The 17885-nt window shown below is 47.0% G+C and overlaps 1 protein-coding gene across 2 annotated transcripts in view; it reads left to right on the top strand.

Annotated features, from left to right (window-relative positions):
* Nucleotides 1–274: 274 nt before the first annotated feature.
* ZNF512B (zinc finger protein 512B) overlaps nucleotides 275–17885 on the top strand; it is a 51629-nt gene continuing 34018 nt past the window's right edge. For both annotated transcript variants that reach the window (XM_087962332.1, XM_087962331.1), the window contains exons 1-3: nucleotides 275–523; nucleotides 11942–12067; nucleotides 14598–14677. In XM_087962332.1, coding sequence (XP_087818458.1) covers nucleotides 11944–12067; nucleotides 14598–14677 — 204 coding nt within the window. In that variant the 5' untranslated portion in view covers nucleotides 275–523; nucleotides 11942–11943. The remainder of the gene's footprint in view (nucleotides 524–11941; nucleotides 12068–14597; nucleotides 14678–17885) is intronic.

Below are 17885 nucleotides of genomic sequence, written 5' to 3'. Positions count from 1 at the left end.
CGAGTTAGGCTCCCCGAAGACCCAAGAGTCCCCCTACTTCCCATTCGCCTCGCTTTCCCCTAAGGTGCGTGCGGGGGTGCGTGCGGGTGTGTGTGTGTGTGTGTCTGTGTGAGACAGAGAGACCCGTCGCCTCCTCTTCTTCCTCCTCCTCCTCCCCCGCGGGATCTTTTCTACCGCCCCCCCCCCCGATCCCTTCCCCCCCCTCCTCCCCCTCCCGCTCCGGAGGGGCCGAGTTTCCCCCCCGCCGGCCGGTTAAAATAATCCCGCGAGAATTGCAGGCGCCGAGGGTGAAACTGTCAAGGGGAGAAGGAGAGGAGGAGGAGGAGGAGGAAGAAGGGAAGGAGGAAGGAGGAGAGGAGGAGGAGAGAAGGAAAGGAGAAAGAGGAGGAGGAGGGGGGGGTCTCCGCGCATGATCCGGCGGCGCTTTGGCCGGGCGCGTCGCGGCGGCTGCGGGCTGGCTGGGCTCGCGTGGGGCTCCGCGCGTGGAAGAGGAGGAGGAGGAGAACTGGCCGCCCGCTCGGAGGTAAGCCAGGCCGGCCTGCCGCCTTGGCTCGGCCGCCCCCGGCCCTTCTTCCCCGCCACCCCAGCGCCCCCGGCCCGGCTTGCCCTCTCTGCCCGCCCGCCTGGCTTTGGCTGGCTGCCTCCCCGGGGCTTCTTTTCCGCGGGAGGCGAGCAGCCTCCTCCCTTTTCCTTCCCTCTTTTCCTCCCTTCCTCCCTTCCTCCCTCTGCCATCCCTCCTTTCTGCATTTAAAAAAAAAAAAAGAAAGCAAAAGTCGCCATTTTGCTTCGTTGCTTTCCCGGGGCGTTTCGAGGATCGGGTTCGGGCCGCCCCGGCTTGCTTCGGCCCGACGCCCGCCCGCTCCCTCTCCTCTCCCCCCGCTCCTTTGGCGACGCACTCGTGTTTTTGCACCGTGGGATCCCCTCCCCACTCACCCCCGGGGCTGGGGTTGGGGTGGGTGGGGGAGAGCGGGAGGAGGAGGAGGAGGGGGAAGCTGCTAGCTTGGCTGGCGCGGGAGGGAAGGAAAGAAAGAAGGAAGGAAGGAAGGAGGAGGGGGGAGGTAAGGGGGAAGGAAGGAAGGGGGAGGGAAAGAAAGAAGGAAGAAGGGAGGAGGGGGAGGGAAAGAAAGAAGGAAGGAAGGAAGGAAGGAAGGAAGGAGGGAGGGGAGGTAAGGGGGAAGGAAGGAAGGGGGAGGGAAAGAAAGAAGGAAGAAGGGAGGGAAGGAGGGGAGGGAAAGAAAGAAGGAAGGAAGGAAGGAAGGAGGGGGGGAGGGGAAGGAAGGAAGGGGGGGAAAGAAAGAAGGAAGAAGGGAGGGAAGGAAGGGGAGGAAAGAAAGGAGGGAGGGAAGAAAGGAAGGGAAGAGGAGGGGAGGGAAGGAAAGAAGGAGGGAGGGAGGAGGGAAGGGAAGGAGGGGGAGGAAGGAAGGAAAGTGGGGAGGGAAGGAAAGAAGGAAGGAGAGAAGGAGGGGGAGGGAAGGAAAGAAGGAGGGAGGAGGAGGGAAGGGAGGAGGGAGAGGGGAGGGAAGGAGGGTGGGGGAGGGAGGGGAAGGAAGGAAGGAAGGAGAGAAGGAGGGGGAGGGAAGGAAGAAAGAAGGAGGGGAAGGAAGGAATGAAGGAAGGAGGGAGAGAAGGAGGGGAGGGAAGGAAGGAAGGAGAAGGAGGGGGAGGGAAGGAAAGAAGGAAGGACTGAGTGAGGGAGGAGGGAAGCAAGGAAGGAAGGGAAGGAAGCAAGGAGTAAAGGAAGGAGGGAGGGAGGGAGGTGCGGGCATGTTTGTGCAAGATGGGGGTGCAATGGGGGTCACGTTTTTTTAAATGGGGAGGGGCTGCCCCCTATTTTTATTTTTTGCAAGGGAGAGAAACCCGTCTTTTCTTTCTCTCTCTCCCACCCACTCGTCATCCCCCTCCCCAGTCCTCTGGGCTCCTCCGCTTTCCCTTTCCTTTGGGGCAGTGTTTGCAAAAAAAAAAAAGAAGAAGAAGAAGAAGAAAGAAAGAAAGGGAAAGGGAAGGAGAAAGCGAAAGTGAGGGGAGGGGAGAGAAAGCACTTTTAGGAAAGGGAAAGGGGCCTTTTTTTCCCCTCCTCTCCCTGCTGGGCAGCCTACCTGCCTCCCTCCCAGCGACAGGCGGCGGGTCTGTCTCCCCCTCCCTGCAGCCGCCCATGGGGGGCTTGGAGGGGCTCGGAGACGGGGGGCTGTCTCAGCAGGTCACCTTGAGGTCACGGGTGGGGGGGGAAAGGCTCTGGCCACTAGGCTCTGCTGCCCCTCAAGGCCGAGGGGCTCCAATCAAGCTTGCCACAAAGATTGGGGAGCCATTGAGACCCCTCCCTCCCAGAGAAGGCTGGGATTATTGGGGGTGGGGGTGTGTGCTAGGCTAAGAAGAGCCTTTGGAGGTAGTCCTTGATTTATGACGACCCTCCCGGAGCCCCAACATTTCCATTGGTAAGCGAGGCGGTTAAGTGAGGTGCGCCTCGTTTTACGACCAGGGTTTGGGAATTTTGTTTTGTTTTGGACCAGAGTTCTTAAGCAAAGTGCTGCAATTGTTAAGGACATTGTGGGGACATTAAGCGAATCTGGCTCCCCACCCCCCAGTGCCACCGTCGTAAATACAACCCCAGTTGCCATGCATCCGATTTCTGACCATGGGGATGTTGCAAACCAAAACTGGTTACCGGTCGCTTTTTTTTTCAGTGCCGTCGTAACTTTAAATGGATGGCTATAAGTTGAGGACATGGGGGCGTTGCTTCCTGATTGGGGGAAAGGCTGCCCCAGGAAATTGTCAGCGGGCCTTGTTGGAAAGCTTCTTGACAGGGATCATAGCCTTGTAAGAGCTGGAAGGGACCTTTGAAGGTCATCTAGTCCAACCCCTTCTCTGATGCAGGGAGGGGAGGCTCCGGCAAAGTCTGCCTTCCGCAGATTGGGTCACCTGAGGTCACTTTGAGGGCTACGCTGCCTTTTGATTCCCCCTGCTATACAGTTAGTCCTCGACTTAACGACCACAATGGAGCCCTCAATTTCTGTTGTTAAGCAAGACATTCCTTAAGGGCGTTTTGCCCCATTTGGCAATCTTTCTTGTCCCCTGTGGTTAAGTGAATCCCTGCCGTTGTTAAGTGAGTAGCACGATGGCGCGGTGAATCTGACTTCTACCATTGACTTGGCTTGTCAGAATGGTCGCAAAAGGGGATCGCCTGATCCCGTCATAAATATGAGTCAGTTGCCAAGCGCCTGAATTTTGATCACGTGACCATAGGGATTGCTGCGACGGTCGTTCAAATGTGAAAAACAGTCATAAGTCACTTTCAGTGTAACGTTGAATCATCACTAAGTGAACCGCTGTAGGTCGAGGACTGTCGGTATAGGCAACATGATCAAACGACAGGAAGTCGACAGGCATCCCTCTCCAGCACATTTATATTTTGGAAATGGGAAAGGTGTTGGCCCGAATTCACACAACCGGACAAGGAATGGATGGGTTTGAAAAGGGCTTAGCTAGTCTGTGACTCTGGGCCGGCATTCACACAACCCCTTTAAGTGTCTATGGAGATTCTCTGTCATCCAGGTCATGGTTGTCCCAAAGGTGCTTTTTTTTTTTTTTTTTTTCAAGAGGCAACTGGACTTTCTGGTTTTTCTTCTGAAGACGTTTCGCTTCTTACGCAAGAAGCTTCTTCAACTCTGACTGGATGGTGGGGAATGGAAGGATTTATACGCCTTGCAGGTCATTTGCTTCCTTTTAGAGGGTCGTTGAGTCCACTCGGAGGTTTTTCTGTGTCGTCGGGGTCACCTGAGTAGTGCAAATGGGTGTGGATCTTTCCGGTTTTTCTTTGAACCTTGGTTAGGTTTTTGCCTGGCTTTGGATGAATCCAGCTTGTTTAATTAGGAACAGAACATAACAGAATAGAATAGAATTCTTTATTGGCCAAGTGTGATTGGTCACACAAGGAATTTGTCTTGGTGCAAATACTCTCACTATACATAAAAGAAAAGATACATTTTTCAAGAATCATCAGGTACAACACTTAATAAGAGCCATAGGGTACAATAAGAATAGAATAGAATAGAATAGAATAGAATAGAATAGAATAGAATAGAATAGAATAGAATACCAAGTATGATTGGACACACAAGGAATTTGTCTTGGTGCAAATGCTCTCGGTGTACATAAAAAGAAAAGATACATTTTTCAAGAATCATAAGGTACAACACTTAATAATAGCCATAGGGTACAATAAGAATTGAATTGAATTGAATTCTTTATTGGCCAAGTGTGATTGGACACACAAGGAATTTGTCTTGGTGCAAATGCTCTCAGTGTACATAAAAGAAAAGATACATTCGTCAAGAGTCAGGAATCATCACATACAACACTTAATAGTACAATAAGCAATCAAATCATGCTAGGAAACAGTCAATATAAATCGCAAAGTTACAGTCATACAGTCACAAGTGGGAGGGGATGGGAGATAAGGAGTGATGAGAAGATTAACAGTAATAGTAGTACAGACTTTGTAAATAGCTGGACAGTGTTGTGGGAATTATTTGTTTAGCAGAGTGATGGCGTTCATGGAAAAAAACTGTTTTTGTTCTGGTGTGCAGTGCTCTATAGCGTCGTTTTGAGGGTAGGAGTTGAAACAGTTTATGTCCAGGTTGTGAGGGGGTCTGTAAATATTTTCACAACCCTCTTTTTGACTCGTGCAGTATACAGGTCCTCAGTGGAAGGCAGGTTGGTAGTAATGGTTTTTTCTGCAGTCCTAATTCTCCTCTGAAGTCTGTGTCTGTCCTGTTGGGTTGCAGAACCAAACCAGGCAGTGATAGAGGTGCAGATGACAGACTCCATCATTCTTCTGTAGAACTGGATCAGCATTATTCCCAGGCCGATTAATCCTGCTGGAGATCTATCCAGAAATCCTTTTGCAGGGCTGATCTCTGGACTGAAGAGAGTTGTTGGAGTGAGGAAGCCATTGCTAAAGTTAGGGCCCTTTTCCGAAAAGCCCCCGCTGGGTACCATTTAGCATCCTTTAAAACAGGGAGGCTTGGTGTTGTTCGCATTTGCCCTTTTAACGACAGCTGGCATATGGAGAGGAGCAGCCTCGCTAATCCTTTGCAATAGCAAACCTTCAGACTGCCTTTGCGTTGCTGGAATGGATCCCCGGTTTTCAGCCGGATCCTTTTCAAAACGTTTGCTGCGAAACGGGCCCGAGAGCCAGCTTGCTCTACAGGTAGTCTATGGACTTACGATCGGTCGCTAAGTGAGTGTTCGAAGTTATGATAAGACTCTCCGGGGTTGGTTAACAACCTGGTTCTGAAGTTCGGGTAGAATAGAAATGAATAACAGAGTTGGAAGGGACCTTGGAGGTCTTCTAGTCCAACCCCTGCTCAGGCAGGAAACCTAAACCAGGGGTGTCCAACCTTGGCAACTTTAAGACTTGTGGACTTCAACTCCCAGAATTCCTCAGCCAGCAAGCTGGCTTCTGGGAGTTGAAGTCCACAAGTCTTAAAGTTGCCAAGGTTGGACACCTGCCCTAAACCATTTCAAACAAATGGTTGCCCAATCTCTTCTTCGAAACTTCCAGTATTGGAGCATTCACAACTTCTGGAGGCAAGTCGTTTCACTGATTAATTGTTCTCACTGTCAGGAAATGTCCTCCTTAGTTCTAGGTTGCTTCTCTCCTTGTTTAGTTTCCACTCATTGCTTCTTGTCCTGCCCTCGGGTGCTTTGGAGAATAGCTTGACTCCCTCTTCTTTGGGGCAGGCCCTGAGAGACTCAACATCTTTTGAGTGGGCCAGACAAGGAACAATGGACGGAAACTGAACCAGGAGAGATTCAACCTGGAAATAAGGAGAAATTTTCTGTCAGTGAGAACAATCAACCCATGGAACAGAAGTTGCTTGGAAGTTGTGGGAGATTCGTCACTTGAGACTTTCAGGAAGAGATTGGACTGCCATTTGTCAGAAATTGGTGTAGGATCTCCTGCTTGGGCGGGGGGTTGGACTAGATGACCTACAAGGCCCCTTCCAACTCTGATTATCTGTTATCAGAAGGATGGCCACCTCCCCCTTCCCTCATCATGTGACTGCGTTTTGGGCACTCGGCCAGCGGACTTTGCCACGCCCCAACGATCATGTAACTGCGTTTTATGTCGTTTTTGACCAAAAATGGCTCCAGGGATTTGCTTAAGGGTTGCAATATTTGCTTAAGGACTGCCCAAAACAAGTTAAAATCATGGTTGATCACTTGGGCAGGCTCCATTAGGATCATCAGTTGAGGACTATCCGTGGGGATGAAGGCACTGGGAGAGATAGCAGGAGATCCTGAGTTCTAATTCTGCTTTAGGCATGAAAAGTGATTGAATTACTTTGAGCCAGTCAACAGGAGAGTGTGATTTCTAGTTCCATCTTAGCCATGAAAGCTGGTTGGGTGACTTTCGGCCAGCCACCAGGTGACAGTGAGTTCTAGTTCCATCTTAGTGATGAAAGCCAGCTAGGTGACTTTGGGCCAAACATCAAGACACTGTGAGTTCTAGTCCCACCTTAGCCATGAAAGCTGGTTGGGTGATTTCCCAATCACCAGGAGATGGTGAGTTCTAGTCCAGTTTAGGCAAGTGATTTGGGCCAGTCGCTGTCTCTTAGCCCAACCCACCTTACAGGAATGTTGTGGTGAAAAGGAGGCAAATATATATGTTGGGTATATTCGCTGCCTTGAGTTATTTATAAAAATAAGAAAGGTGGGATTTTTAAAAAAATATTTAAAAAAAATCAAATAATACTACCGACTTTCTCCCTCTCTTCTGCCTTCCTTTAAAAAAAAAAAAAAATTGAATCATAATGCCTGCAACAGCAAGATGAGGAAAAGTGTCTGTTTTCACTTAATCCTCCTTCCTTAATCCTTGTTCCGTGGGCGTAGTAGGGAATACAGCTTTCAAGTTTTGAAGTGGGAGAAGTTTGCTCTAGAGAAATGAACAAAACCGAACAGGCGTTGCGCAGAAAGAGAAATTTTAAAATGTTCGTCAGTGCTGTGGTGAGGGGAATATGACAACAAGAATGTAGGGCAGGGGTCTTTAACATTGGCAACTTTAAGGCTTGTGTAGTTCAACTCCCAGAATTCCCCCTGCCGGTTCAACTGTGGCAATTGTGGACTTCAACTCCCAGAATTCTGCTGCTTCTGCTGCTTTCCTTTCATGAAGTGAAAAGTCTCTCCCCCCCCCCACACACACACCGAGAACGGAGCTGGAGAAGGTATCCTGTGATCCCCAATAAAAAATTATCGATCGGTAGGAAAATGGGGTGGGGAATTTTCCTGCAGACTTTTTGGGGGATCAAAATCACGTTAGTGGAGAGAGAGAGAGAGAGAGAGAGAGAGAGGTGGAGAGAGAGAGAGAGAGACTGACTGACTGACTGACTGACTTTTGGCTTTATGCAAGGAAAGCAGCAGAAGCAGCAGAAGTTTTTCTTTCTCTCCCCCAAACTCCGCCAGAAATGAGTCTTTGTGAGACTTGTCATGCCAGCGCAGCCTCTTGGAGCAGGAGGCCTTGCAGGGTCCCAAAGACTCAATTCTGGCGGAGTTTGGGAGAGAGAAAGAAAGACTTCTGCTGCTTTCCTTGCGTGCAGCCAAAAGAAGAAGAAGAAAGAAGCAGCCAGGTGCGTGGGGCGCATGGGGCAAGTCCTCCCCCCTTGCCCTTTTCCCTCTCCCCTCACTACCTCATGTTGTTCGCAATGCAAGCCTTGCATTCCCAAGGGCCATGTGGGCGGCGCAGCCTGGATTAATTGCTTTGGGGGTGACATTTCTCTGCGGACCACCAAAATTTTCTCGTGGACCACCAGTGGTCCCCGACCCACTGGTTGGCAACCACTGGACTAGATGACCTACAAGGTCCCTTCCAATTCTGTTCTATGTTCTAATTGTCCCTTCTTTCCCTTCTTCCTTTTCTCCTTCCCTCCCTTCTTATTCTTCCCTCCCTCCCTGTACTTCCCTCCTTTTCCTTTCCTTTTTCTGCCCTTCTCCCTTCTTTTCCTTTCCTTCCTTCTTTCCTCCATTCCTCCCTCCCTCTTCTTTTCCCTCCCTTCCTTCCTTCCGTTATCCTTCCTTCCACCCTACTCCCTTCTTTTCACTATCCTTCCTTCCACCCTACTCCTTCACTTCCTTCCTTCCTTCCTTCCTTCCTTCCTTCCTTCGTTATCCTTCCTTCCACCCTACTCCCTTCTTTTCACTTCCTTCCTTCCTTCCTTCCTTCCTTCCTTCCTTCCATTATCCTTCCTTCCTGCTCTTCTTCCTTCCTTCCTTCCTTCCTTCCTTCCTTCCTTCCTTCCTTCCTTCCTTCCTTCCTCCCTTCTCCCTTCCTCCCTTCTTCCTTCCATTATCCTTCCTTCCACCCTGCTCCCTTTTCCCTCCTTCCTTCCTTCCTTCCTTCCTTCCTTCCTTCCTTCCATTATCCTTCCTTCCACCCTGCTCCCTTCTTTTCACTTCCTTCCTTCCTTCCTTCCTTCCTTCCTTCCTTCCTTCCTTCCTTCCTTCCTTCCTTCCTTCCCCTCCTTCCACCCTGCTCCCCTTTTCCCTTCCTTCCTTCCTTCCTTCCTTCCTTCCTTCCTTCCTTCCTCCTCCCTTCTCCTTCCTCCTTCCATTATCCTTCCTTCCACCCTGCTCCCTTCTTTTTTCCCTTCCTTCCTTCCTTCCTTCCTTCCTTCCTTCCTTCCTTCCTTCCTTCCTTCCTTCCTTCCTTCCTTCCATTATCCTTCCTTCCACCCTGCTCCTTCTTTTCCTTCCTTCCTTCCTTCCTTCCTTCCTTCCTTCCTTCCTGCTTCTTCCTATCCTTCCTTCCACCCTTCCCTTCTTTCACTTCCTTCCTTCCTTCCTTCCTTCCTTCCTTCCTTCCTTCCTTCCTTCCTTCCTTCCTTCCTTCGTTATCTATCCTTCCACCCTGCTCCCTTCTTTTCACTTCCTTCCCTCCCTCCCTCCCTCCTTCCCTCGAAACTAGCCAATTTGCTTATCCATATATTTGTATCAATATCAATTTGATCAGTGAAGCCCAGAAAATGGGTTAATGTGTGAATGGAACCCACGTAAAATAAGGCTAAAGAAGATTGCTTAAAAGGTTCTGTTATTTACTCTGGGAACCTTTGCGTGCTTCACTTCAGAAACTCCGTCAACTTACTTACACTCAGTTACCATTTCATGTTACGTTGACCGTACTGAACAATTTGCTAAGTTAATAAAAAGCCAGATGAAATGTGCCTAAACTAAAGCAACATATAAAGATTGACTGCATAGCAACAGGAATAGACAGTAACCAGGAGTGGAGCACTGGCAATTATGCATTATCTTATACAAAATAAAAAAAATATGCATTATTTTAGTTAAGTGCAAAATAAAAAAAAAACTGCTGCCGTTGTGCACTTAAATTGTCCAGGCTTGATGCAAAATTGGAAATGCGCAAATCTGTAGAATGCTAGAGCTGGAAGAGATCTTGGAGGTCTTCTAGACCAACCCCTACTCAAGGCAAGGAGACCTTATTTATACCATCCTGGTCAACTGGTTGTCCAGTCTCTTCTTGAAAACCCAAAACTACAGGAGGCAATCCATTCCATTGATGATTCCTATTTTTCAATCCTGTGTCTGGTTGTATAATACTTTAGACCAGGGGTCTCCAACCTTGGCAACTTTAAGACTTGTGGACTTCAACTCCCAGAATTCCTGAGCCAACTGGAGGAGGAATTCTGGGAGTTGAAGTCCACAAGTCTTAAAGTTGCCAAGTTTGGGGACCCCCTGCATTAGACACTGGAAGGCAGGGCTGGGTCACAGGGTACAGGTCAAAAACTCAAAATAGTGGCCACAACCACACAATCACAGCCCTTCCATTCGTGTAGGGAAGGCAGAGGGCTTTGATCACAAGATTGTGTCTACCATCTTGGCTTTTTTGACCTTCTTGCCAGCATCCCCCTAAGTCAGATGTTAGAATTTTGCCCAGCAGAAACTTCAGTTACTATCTTTGAAAAAATATTTATGGAATGCGCTTTCGGTTTCCAAGTTGCCGCACTGCTCTTTCAAACCCCTTTCCCATAACACCCAGAGACCAGACCCAACATGCACACACACACACACACACATGACAATCCCCAAACACCTCCCCACCTGCCAAAATTCCCCACCCCCTAAAAAAAACACACAAGCATCCACATAACAGACCAAGTAATCCTGTCCAACAACTCACTGATGATGGTCCTTAAGTTCATTGTTAAGTGCAATTATAGCTCTGGGATAAAAACTATTCAGAATTCTGTGGTCCGAGTTTTAATTGTTTTGTATCATGTGCTAGAAGGCAACAGTTCATAAAGATTGTGAGCAATAATACAATATAAATATAATAATACAGTAAAGATAAGACACTGTCATGTTATAACTGATTACAATGAAATGATATGAATCGGAATATGTAAAAAATTGAGATTTGCTCAAAAAGGATGATGTGATTTACAATTAAAGTCCAATAAGGAATTAATAATAATATAATATAATATGCATATTTATATAATATGAATTTTAATAACGTATCTAGAAGGGAAAGACTGTTGATAATGTGCACAGAAGATATGTACCAACCGATACACTGTACAATGGAAAGATGGTTTTATGTTTTGTGTTTATGTTTGTGTTTGTTTATGCTTGTTAAAAAATAAAAAATTTGGTATAAAAAAAAATAAAAAAAAAATAAAAGTTTGTGAGCAGGATGGGAACAGTCTCTGGCAACTTCCTTAAACAGCGAGATGTGAAGATGTCATCCAGGGCTGGTAGCTGGAGCCCGATGATATTCTGGGCAGTTTTAATGATCCTCTGTAGAGCTTTTTGGTTTGCTACAGAGCTGCTCCCATACCATACGAGAATGCTGTATGTCAGGACACACTCAATGGTGCTCTGTTAGTAGGACAGAAGTAGATGCTGACATAGATTTTATCTTCCTGAGCATTCTCAGGAAGTACAGCCTCTTCTCTGCCTTCTTCACAAGCATGTTAGCATTCATAGTCCATTCATAGTTCATAGTAACTCGGATATTAAGTGAATCTGGCTTCCTTTTTGGTCAGAAGGTCGCAAAAAGGGATCCTATGATCCCGGGGCACTGTGACCGTCATAAATACGAAACCGGTTGTCAAAGCATCTGAGTGTAAATCACGTGCAACCATGGGGATGCTGCAAAGGTCATAAGTGTGGAAAACAGTCATAAGTCACTTTTTTCCAGTGGCGTCGTAACTTCGAATGGTCACTAAAAGAGCTGTTGTAAATCGAGGGATCTGTACATGCCCTTTGCCAAGCGCCCAAATTTGGATCATGGTCAAGGGGGTCTTCAAACTTGGCAAGTTTAAGACTTGTGGACTTCAGCTCTCAGAATTCCTCCCCCAGTTATGTTAGCTCAGGAATTCTGACAACAGCTGTCTCGGTTAGCAGCAGATTTTTGGGCTCAATTGTGGCGGTAAATTGAGAACTACCTATATTTCATAAGCCTTGCAACTTTGGTGCACAGTTTCCACCACATTCTCCACCTCAGCATCTTTAAAATGGCTGGACTTCAATGCCCAGAATTCCCCCACATTGGCTGGGGAATTCTGGGAGTTGAAGTCCGCCAGGCTTAAAGTTGCCAAGGTTGGAGACCCCTGCTCTATGTCACACCAGCTTCTCTTGGTTGGGTGTTCAGATGGTCTCCAAGACGCCACTTTAGAGAGGGCAACATTGGGAGACCCATATCTTCACCCCTGGCTTAGGAATTGACCAAAACCGGTTGGTCATTAGGAGACATCTGATGTCTCTGGACCAAGGCTGGGCTTGGCTTGATCCAGCAGGGCTGTTCTGAAGCAGCAGTGAGTTAAGGTCTACCTCTTTGACCTCCATCCCAGAAGGTTCGAAAAAAAACCAAACTCCCTTGTGTGAATGTCCAGGTTCTTGAGTTTGATGTTCTTCTTTCTTTCAGCAATGGCGGACCATTATACCTACAGAGTTGGAAAGAAGGTTGCGGGATCCAGCAGGACCAGCGCAGAGAGAGAAAGCAGAAAGGCGGAACTGAAGGTCCATCCAGCCTATGAACAGTCCAACCTTGGTAGGCATTAGATTTTTCCAAGAGGCGTTCAAGGGAGGTCAACTTTTGACTCCACCTATGGGCTGTAGTTGGGACGCAGGTGGCTCAGTGACTAAGACGCTGAGCTTGTTGATCAGAAAGGTCGGCAGTTCGGCGGTTCAAATCCCCAGCGCCTCATAACGGACTGAGCTCCCGTTACTTGTCCCAGCTTCTGCCAACCGAGCAGTTCGAAAGCATGTAAAAAAATGCAAGTAGAAAAATAGGGACCACCTTTGGTGGGAAGGTAACAGCGTTCTGTGCGCCTTCGGCGTTCAGTCATGCCGGCCTTTGGCACTGTCCGAAGATGGAGATGTCTTCGGACAGTGCTGGCTCTTCAGCTTTGTAACGGAGATGAGCACTGCCTGCTAGAGCCGGAAGCTGACTAGCATGTATGTGCATGGTCTATAGGCCAGGGGTGGGCATTTGCAACCCCCATCCATTTTTGCAAGTAGAATGGAACTCAGTAAGTCCACAATTTGCCAAGGAAATTGTATGGAAAGGCTCTCAAACATTTCAGATAGGGTGTCCAACGATAGGACAATTGGAATATCTGGTTGTTGAGACGTCCGGCAACAAAGGCAATAACCCTTAGAGTTATATACCGCTTTACAGCCCTCTCTAAGCAGTTTACAAAGTCAGCATATTGCCCCCAACAATCTGGGTCCTCATTTTACCGACCTCGGAAGGACGGAAGGACGAGTCAACCTGGAGCACCTCAGGATCGAACTGCTGGCAGTTGGCAGAGTTAGCCTGCAATTCTGCATTCTCACCACTGTGCCACCACAGCTGATAGATAGATAGATAGATAGATAGATAGATAGATAGATAGATAGATAGATAGATAGATAGATAGATAGATAGATAGATAGATAGATAGTAGATGATAGATAGATAGATAGATAGATAGATAGATAGATAGATAGATAGATAGAGATAGATAGATAGATAGATAGATAGATAGATAGATGATAGATAGATAGATAGATAGATGATAGATAGATAGATAGATGATAGATAGATAGATGATAGATAGATAGATAGATAGATAGATAGATAGATAGATAGATAGATAGATAGATAGTAAGCAATAGCAGACTTACATACCACTTCATGGTGCTTTACAGTCCTCTCTAAGCGGTTTACAAAGTCAGCCCCCGACAATCTGGGTCCTGGCTTTACCGACCTCGGAAGGATGGAAGGCTGAGTTGACCTTGAGCCAGTCAGGATCGAACTGCTGGCAGGCGGCAGAGTCAGCCCTGCAGTACTGCATTCTAACCACTGCGCCACCAGGACTCAGTGGTTAGTCATGGTGGCACAGCCAGTGACACACCAAACGAACTGTTGTAACTTGAGGACTACCTTTGTATTGGGTATGTTTGCTGCCTTGGGGTAGTTTTATTGTGATCACGTGACCATGGGGATACTGCAGTGGTTGCAAATGTGAAAAAAACAGTCCAAAGTTATTTTTTTTTTCAATTGCCATTGTCATGTTGAACCATCAGTAGATGAACCTGTCAGCTTTGGAAGCCATATTAGCACCAAACGCTTCCACACGGCCACATTCTTGAGCCTGGGAAAATGGGAGGGGGGAATTTCTTGGAGTGTATGTGGTTAGACATAATAGCATTCTTCTTTAGAGTCAAGGTCATGCCATTTCTGCACCTGGGTGAGAGGACGTCTCAAGTCAGGACGGAGGGTGATCGGAGGATGTGATGCAATGATGGCTGCAGGGGGTGGATTTGTAGTTTTTTACTTATTGCAAGGAAACCCAGAACTTTGAGATTTCCCAGATGTGCCAGTTTACTATCCAAATAAAACAAAACTTTTGAGAAGATGCCTGTCTCGGAGTTATTTGTTGGAGTGAAGGTTTTCTGGAACGCTGTCAGAACCGTTACACGTCAAGGACTACCTGAACTGCATGGAGAGAGAACTGGGCCATAGAATCAGCAAGAGTCAGACACTTTTTCAAGAGGCAATTAAGCAACTAGACTTTCTGGTTTTTCTTTGAAGATGTTTCTCTTCTCCTCCAAGAAGCTTCTTCAGCTCTGACAGGATGGTGGGGCAATGGAAGGATTTATATTCCTTGCAGACAGCTGGTCATTTGCATTCTTTTAGAAGGTCGTTGAGGCCACTTGGAGGTTTATCTGTGTCCTCAGGGCCACCTGAGTGGACCTTTCAATAGTTCCAAGAAGGTTCCCCGCCCATTTGCACTACTTGAGGGCACAGATAAACTTCCAGGTAGCCTCGACAACTTGCTAAAAGTATACAAATGACCAGCTGTCTGCAAGAAATACAAATTCTTCCATCCCCCACCATCCAGCCAGAGCTGAAGAAACTTCTCGGGTGAGAAGCCAAACATCTTCAAAGAAAAAACAGAAAGTCCACTTTTGCCTCTTAAAAAAGCACCTTTGGGACAACCATGACCTGGATGACTGAGAATCTCCTTCGACATTAAAAGCAATGTTGTTTTCAACGGCTTTCTCATTTTATTTTTCTCTCCCTCCCTTGGCAGGAAATGCAATGAACGACAAAACAGAAGGCAAACGGAAAGGAAGGCCCAAGACTGAAAACCAGGCCTTGAAAGATATTCCCGTAAGGTTTTAATTACAATTACATTTTTCTGTCTTTCCCGGCAACTGGGGAAAAAGAATGGCCTTGAATGGCTGAGCAGTCTTTTTAAGGCAGGGTGGCTCAGGAGGTGGGGAGTTTTGTTTCTTTGCTTAGATCATAGGGCTGAAAGGGAGCTCGGAGGTCTTCTAGTCCAACCCCCTCTCAAGGCAGGGGTCTTAATACCACCCCAGTCAAATGGTTGTGGAATCTTTTCTTGTAAAACTCCAGATGCTGAGTTCTAGTCCTGCCTTAGGCATGAAAGCTGGCTAGTGACTTTGGGCCGATCACCAGGAGACGGTGAGTTCTAGCCCTGCCGTAAGCATGAAAGCTGGCTGGGTGCCTGGGCCAATCACCAGGAGACGGTGAGTTCTAGTCCCGCCTTAGGCATGAAAGTCAGCTGGGTGAGTTTGGGCCAATCACCAGGAGACAGTGAGTTCTAGTCCTGCCTGCCACGGAGACTGTGAGTTCTAGTCCTGCTAGCATGAAAGAAGCTGGCTGGGTGCCTGGGCCAATCACCAGGAGACGGTGAGTTCTAGTCCCGCCTTAGGCATGAAAGTCAGCTGGGTGAGTTTGGGCCAATCACCAGGAGACAGTGAGTTCTAGTCCCGCCTTAGGCATGAAAGTCAGCTGGGTGAGTTTGGGCCAATCACCAGGAGACAGTGAGTTCTAGTCCCGCCTTAGGCATGAAAGCCAGCTGGGCGAGTCTGGGCCAATCACCAGGAGACAGTGAGTTCTAGTTGCGCCTTAGGCATGAAAGCCGGCTGGGTGAATTTGGGCCAATCATCAGGAGACGGTGAGTTCTAGTCTTGCGTTAGGCACAAAAGCCACCTGGTGAGTTTGGGCCAATTCCCATTTCCTCTAGGCAGGATGAGGGTGATGGAACTTGTGGTGCACCACTGCTGAGGAACTGCAACTGCTTTTAAGTCCCAACACATGCTGTTTAGATTCACACATGATGATTAATTTCATGGATTACTGATGAGCTCTTGGATTGCTTAAAGCCTGTGGCTGTTGGGTGAAAAAAATCTCTTTAATCCCCTGTCATTTATTTGCTTCCTGGTGGAAGAAGCAGAATTTTTCCTGCTTCTTCATTTGAACTTTCACTCATTCTGGGTGAAGGGAATTCTAGAGCAATGTTTCTCAACCACGAGGTGCGGACTTCAACTCCCACAATTCCTGTCAGCAAAGAAGAGTTGAATTCTGGGAGTTGAAGTCCACCAGTCTTAAAGTTGCCACGGTTGGAGACCTCTGTTCTAGAGGAAGCAACACGTTGCATCTTGTCACAACACTGAAGCTCAGGATCTTAAGCAATAGTGAAAGGATCAGAGAAATCCCCACCTATCAAAACTTTATTAATGGTGATTGCTTAAGCCGATAGAAGAAAATATTTGTGGCTCAAGATTGAACTGTGGGGTCCTTGGTACTCTCTGAACTTGGTTGGGGTTTATTTTTGCAGCCGCTTCATGACCCAACTTGGTAACATCAGCAGTGCTTGAAAGGAGTGAGGTTTGCTCTCTGTTTGCAAACAGAGTGCAAACCCCACTCCCTTCTAGCACTGATGATGTTACCTAATTGGCTCATGAAATGTCTGCAACAAAATAATTGAGTTCAGAGAACACCATGGATCCCACAATTCTCCTCCTCCATCTCTCTGCAAACCCCTCTGCCTTCTAGCACTGATGATGTTACATAGCTGGGTCATGAAATGTCTTCAAGAAAACAACTGATCTTGGAGAGTCCCAAGGACCCCACAATTGCTTAAGCATTTGCAACACACACACAAACTCATATTGTTCCATTGGCTGTTAGCCAGGTAAGGGAATGGCATTTGGGGAAGACAGAAGTGCTTCATAGTGGGTAGTTTTGTCCTCCAATATCTTTTCCTTTATCTTTTGCCCTCTCATTCCTTCAGCCTTCCATCTCACATCAGGTTGCTGGTTCAAACACGACTTTCTATATCTAACTGCTGTTTCAAAGTTCTTTTTTGAAATTATTTTTTTTCATCTTGCTTATTTTCATTCTCACATAAATTCTCAAAGGAGGTATTTCCCCAACCTTGTCAAACTTTAAGATGTGTGGACTTGAACTCCCAGAAATCCCCCTCCAATATATATGGACTTCGACTTCCCCCCCTCCCAATTCCTTCGCCAGCATGTTTGGACTTCAATTCCCAGAATTCCATTCTAGCATGCGTGAACTACAACTCTCAGAATTCCCTTCTAGAATGTGTGGACTACAACTCCCAGAATTTGCCCAGCTGTTGAATTCTGAGGGTTGAAGTCCATGCATCTTAAAAAGTTGCAAAGATTGAGCTAGGGCGAGGGTCTTCACACTTGACAAGTTTAAGACTTGTGGACTTCAATTCCCAGAATTCCTGAGCTAACATGATTGGAGGAGGAATTCTGGGAGTTGAAGTCCACAAGTCTTAAAGCTGTCAAGTTTGAAGACCATTGAACTAGGGTGACATTTTAGTCAATCTGCTTCTTGGAAGATTTTAGTTCGTGTAACTATCTCTGCATGAATCTCTGTTCTTTGTTGCCTCTTCCTGTTCCCTGGATCAGGAATTTCAAGACCAGAATTTCCCTTCTAGCATGTGTGGACTATAATTCCCAAATTTGCCCAGTTGTGGAATTCTGGGAGTTGAAGTACACAAACATCTTAAAGTGATGGCAATTGAGCTAGCGGTGAAGTTTTAGTTACTCTGCTTCTTGCAAGATTTTAGTTCGTGTAACTATCTCTGCATGAGTCTCTGTTCTTGAGTTGTTTCCTTACTCTAGAATCTTACTCTACAAGGCTCATTGGAAAGCTTTGGGTTAGATATAGAATTCTTTATTGGCCAAATGTGATTGGACACGCAAGGAATTTGTCTTGGTGCAAATGCTCTCGGTGTACATAAAAGAAAAGATGCATTCCTCAAGAGTCATCAGGCATAACAATAATAGTCATAGGGTAAAATAAGCAACCAAATCATACTAGGAAATAGTCAATACAAATTGTAGGATACAAGTGACCAAGTTACAGTCCTACAGCCACAAGTGGGAGGGAATGGGTGATAAAGAGTGATGAGAAGATTAATAGTAATAGTAGTGCAGACTTTGTAATAGTTGGACAGTGTTGAGGGAATTATTTGTTTAGCAGAGTGATGGCATTTGGGAAAAAACTGTTCTTGTGTCTAGTTGTTCTGAAGTTC

The sequence above is a fragment of the Notechis scutatus genome, chromosome 3, assembly GCF_049901735.1.
Source record: "Notechis scutatus isolate UNSWTSFEM ecotype Mainland chromosome 3, rNotScu1.2, whole genome shotgun sequence".
Classification (NCBI taxonomy): Eukaryota; Metazoa; Chordata; class Lepidosauria; order Squamata; family Elapidae; genus Notechis; species Notechis scutatus.
Note: the sequence above shows the minus strand (reverse complement) of the source record. Positions and strands in the feature narration are given on the sequence as shown.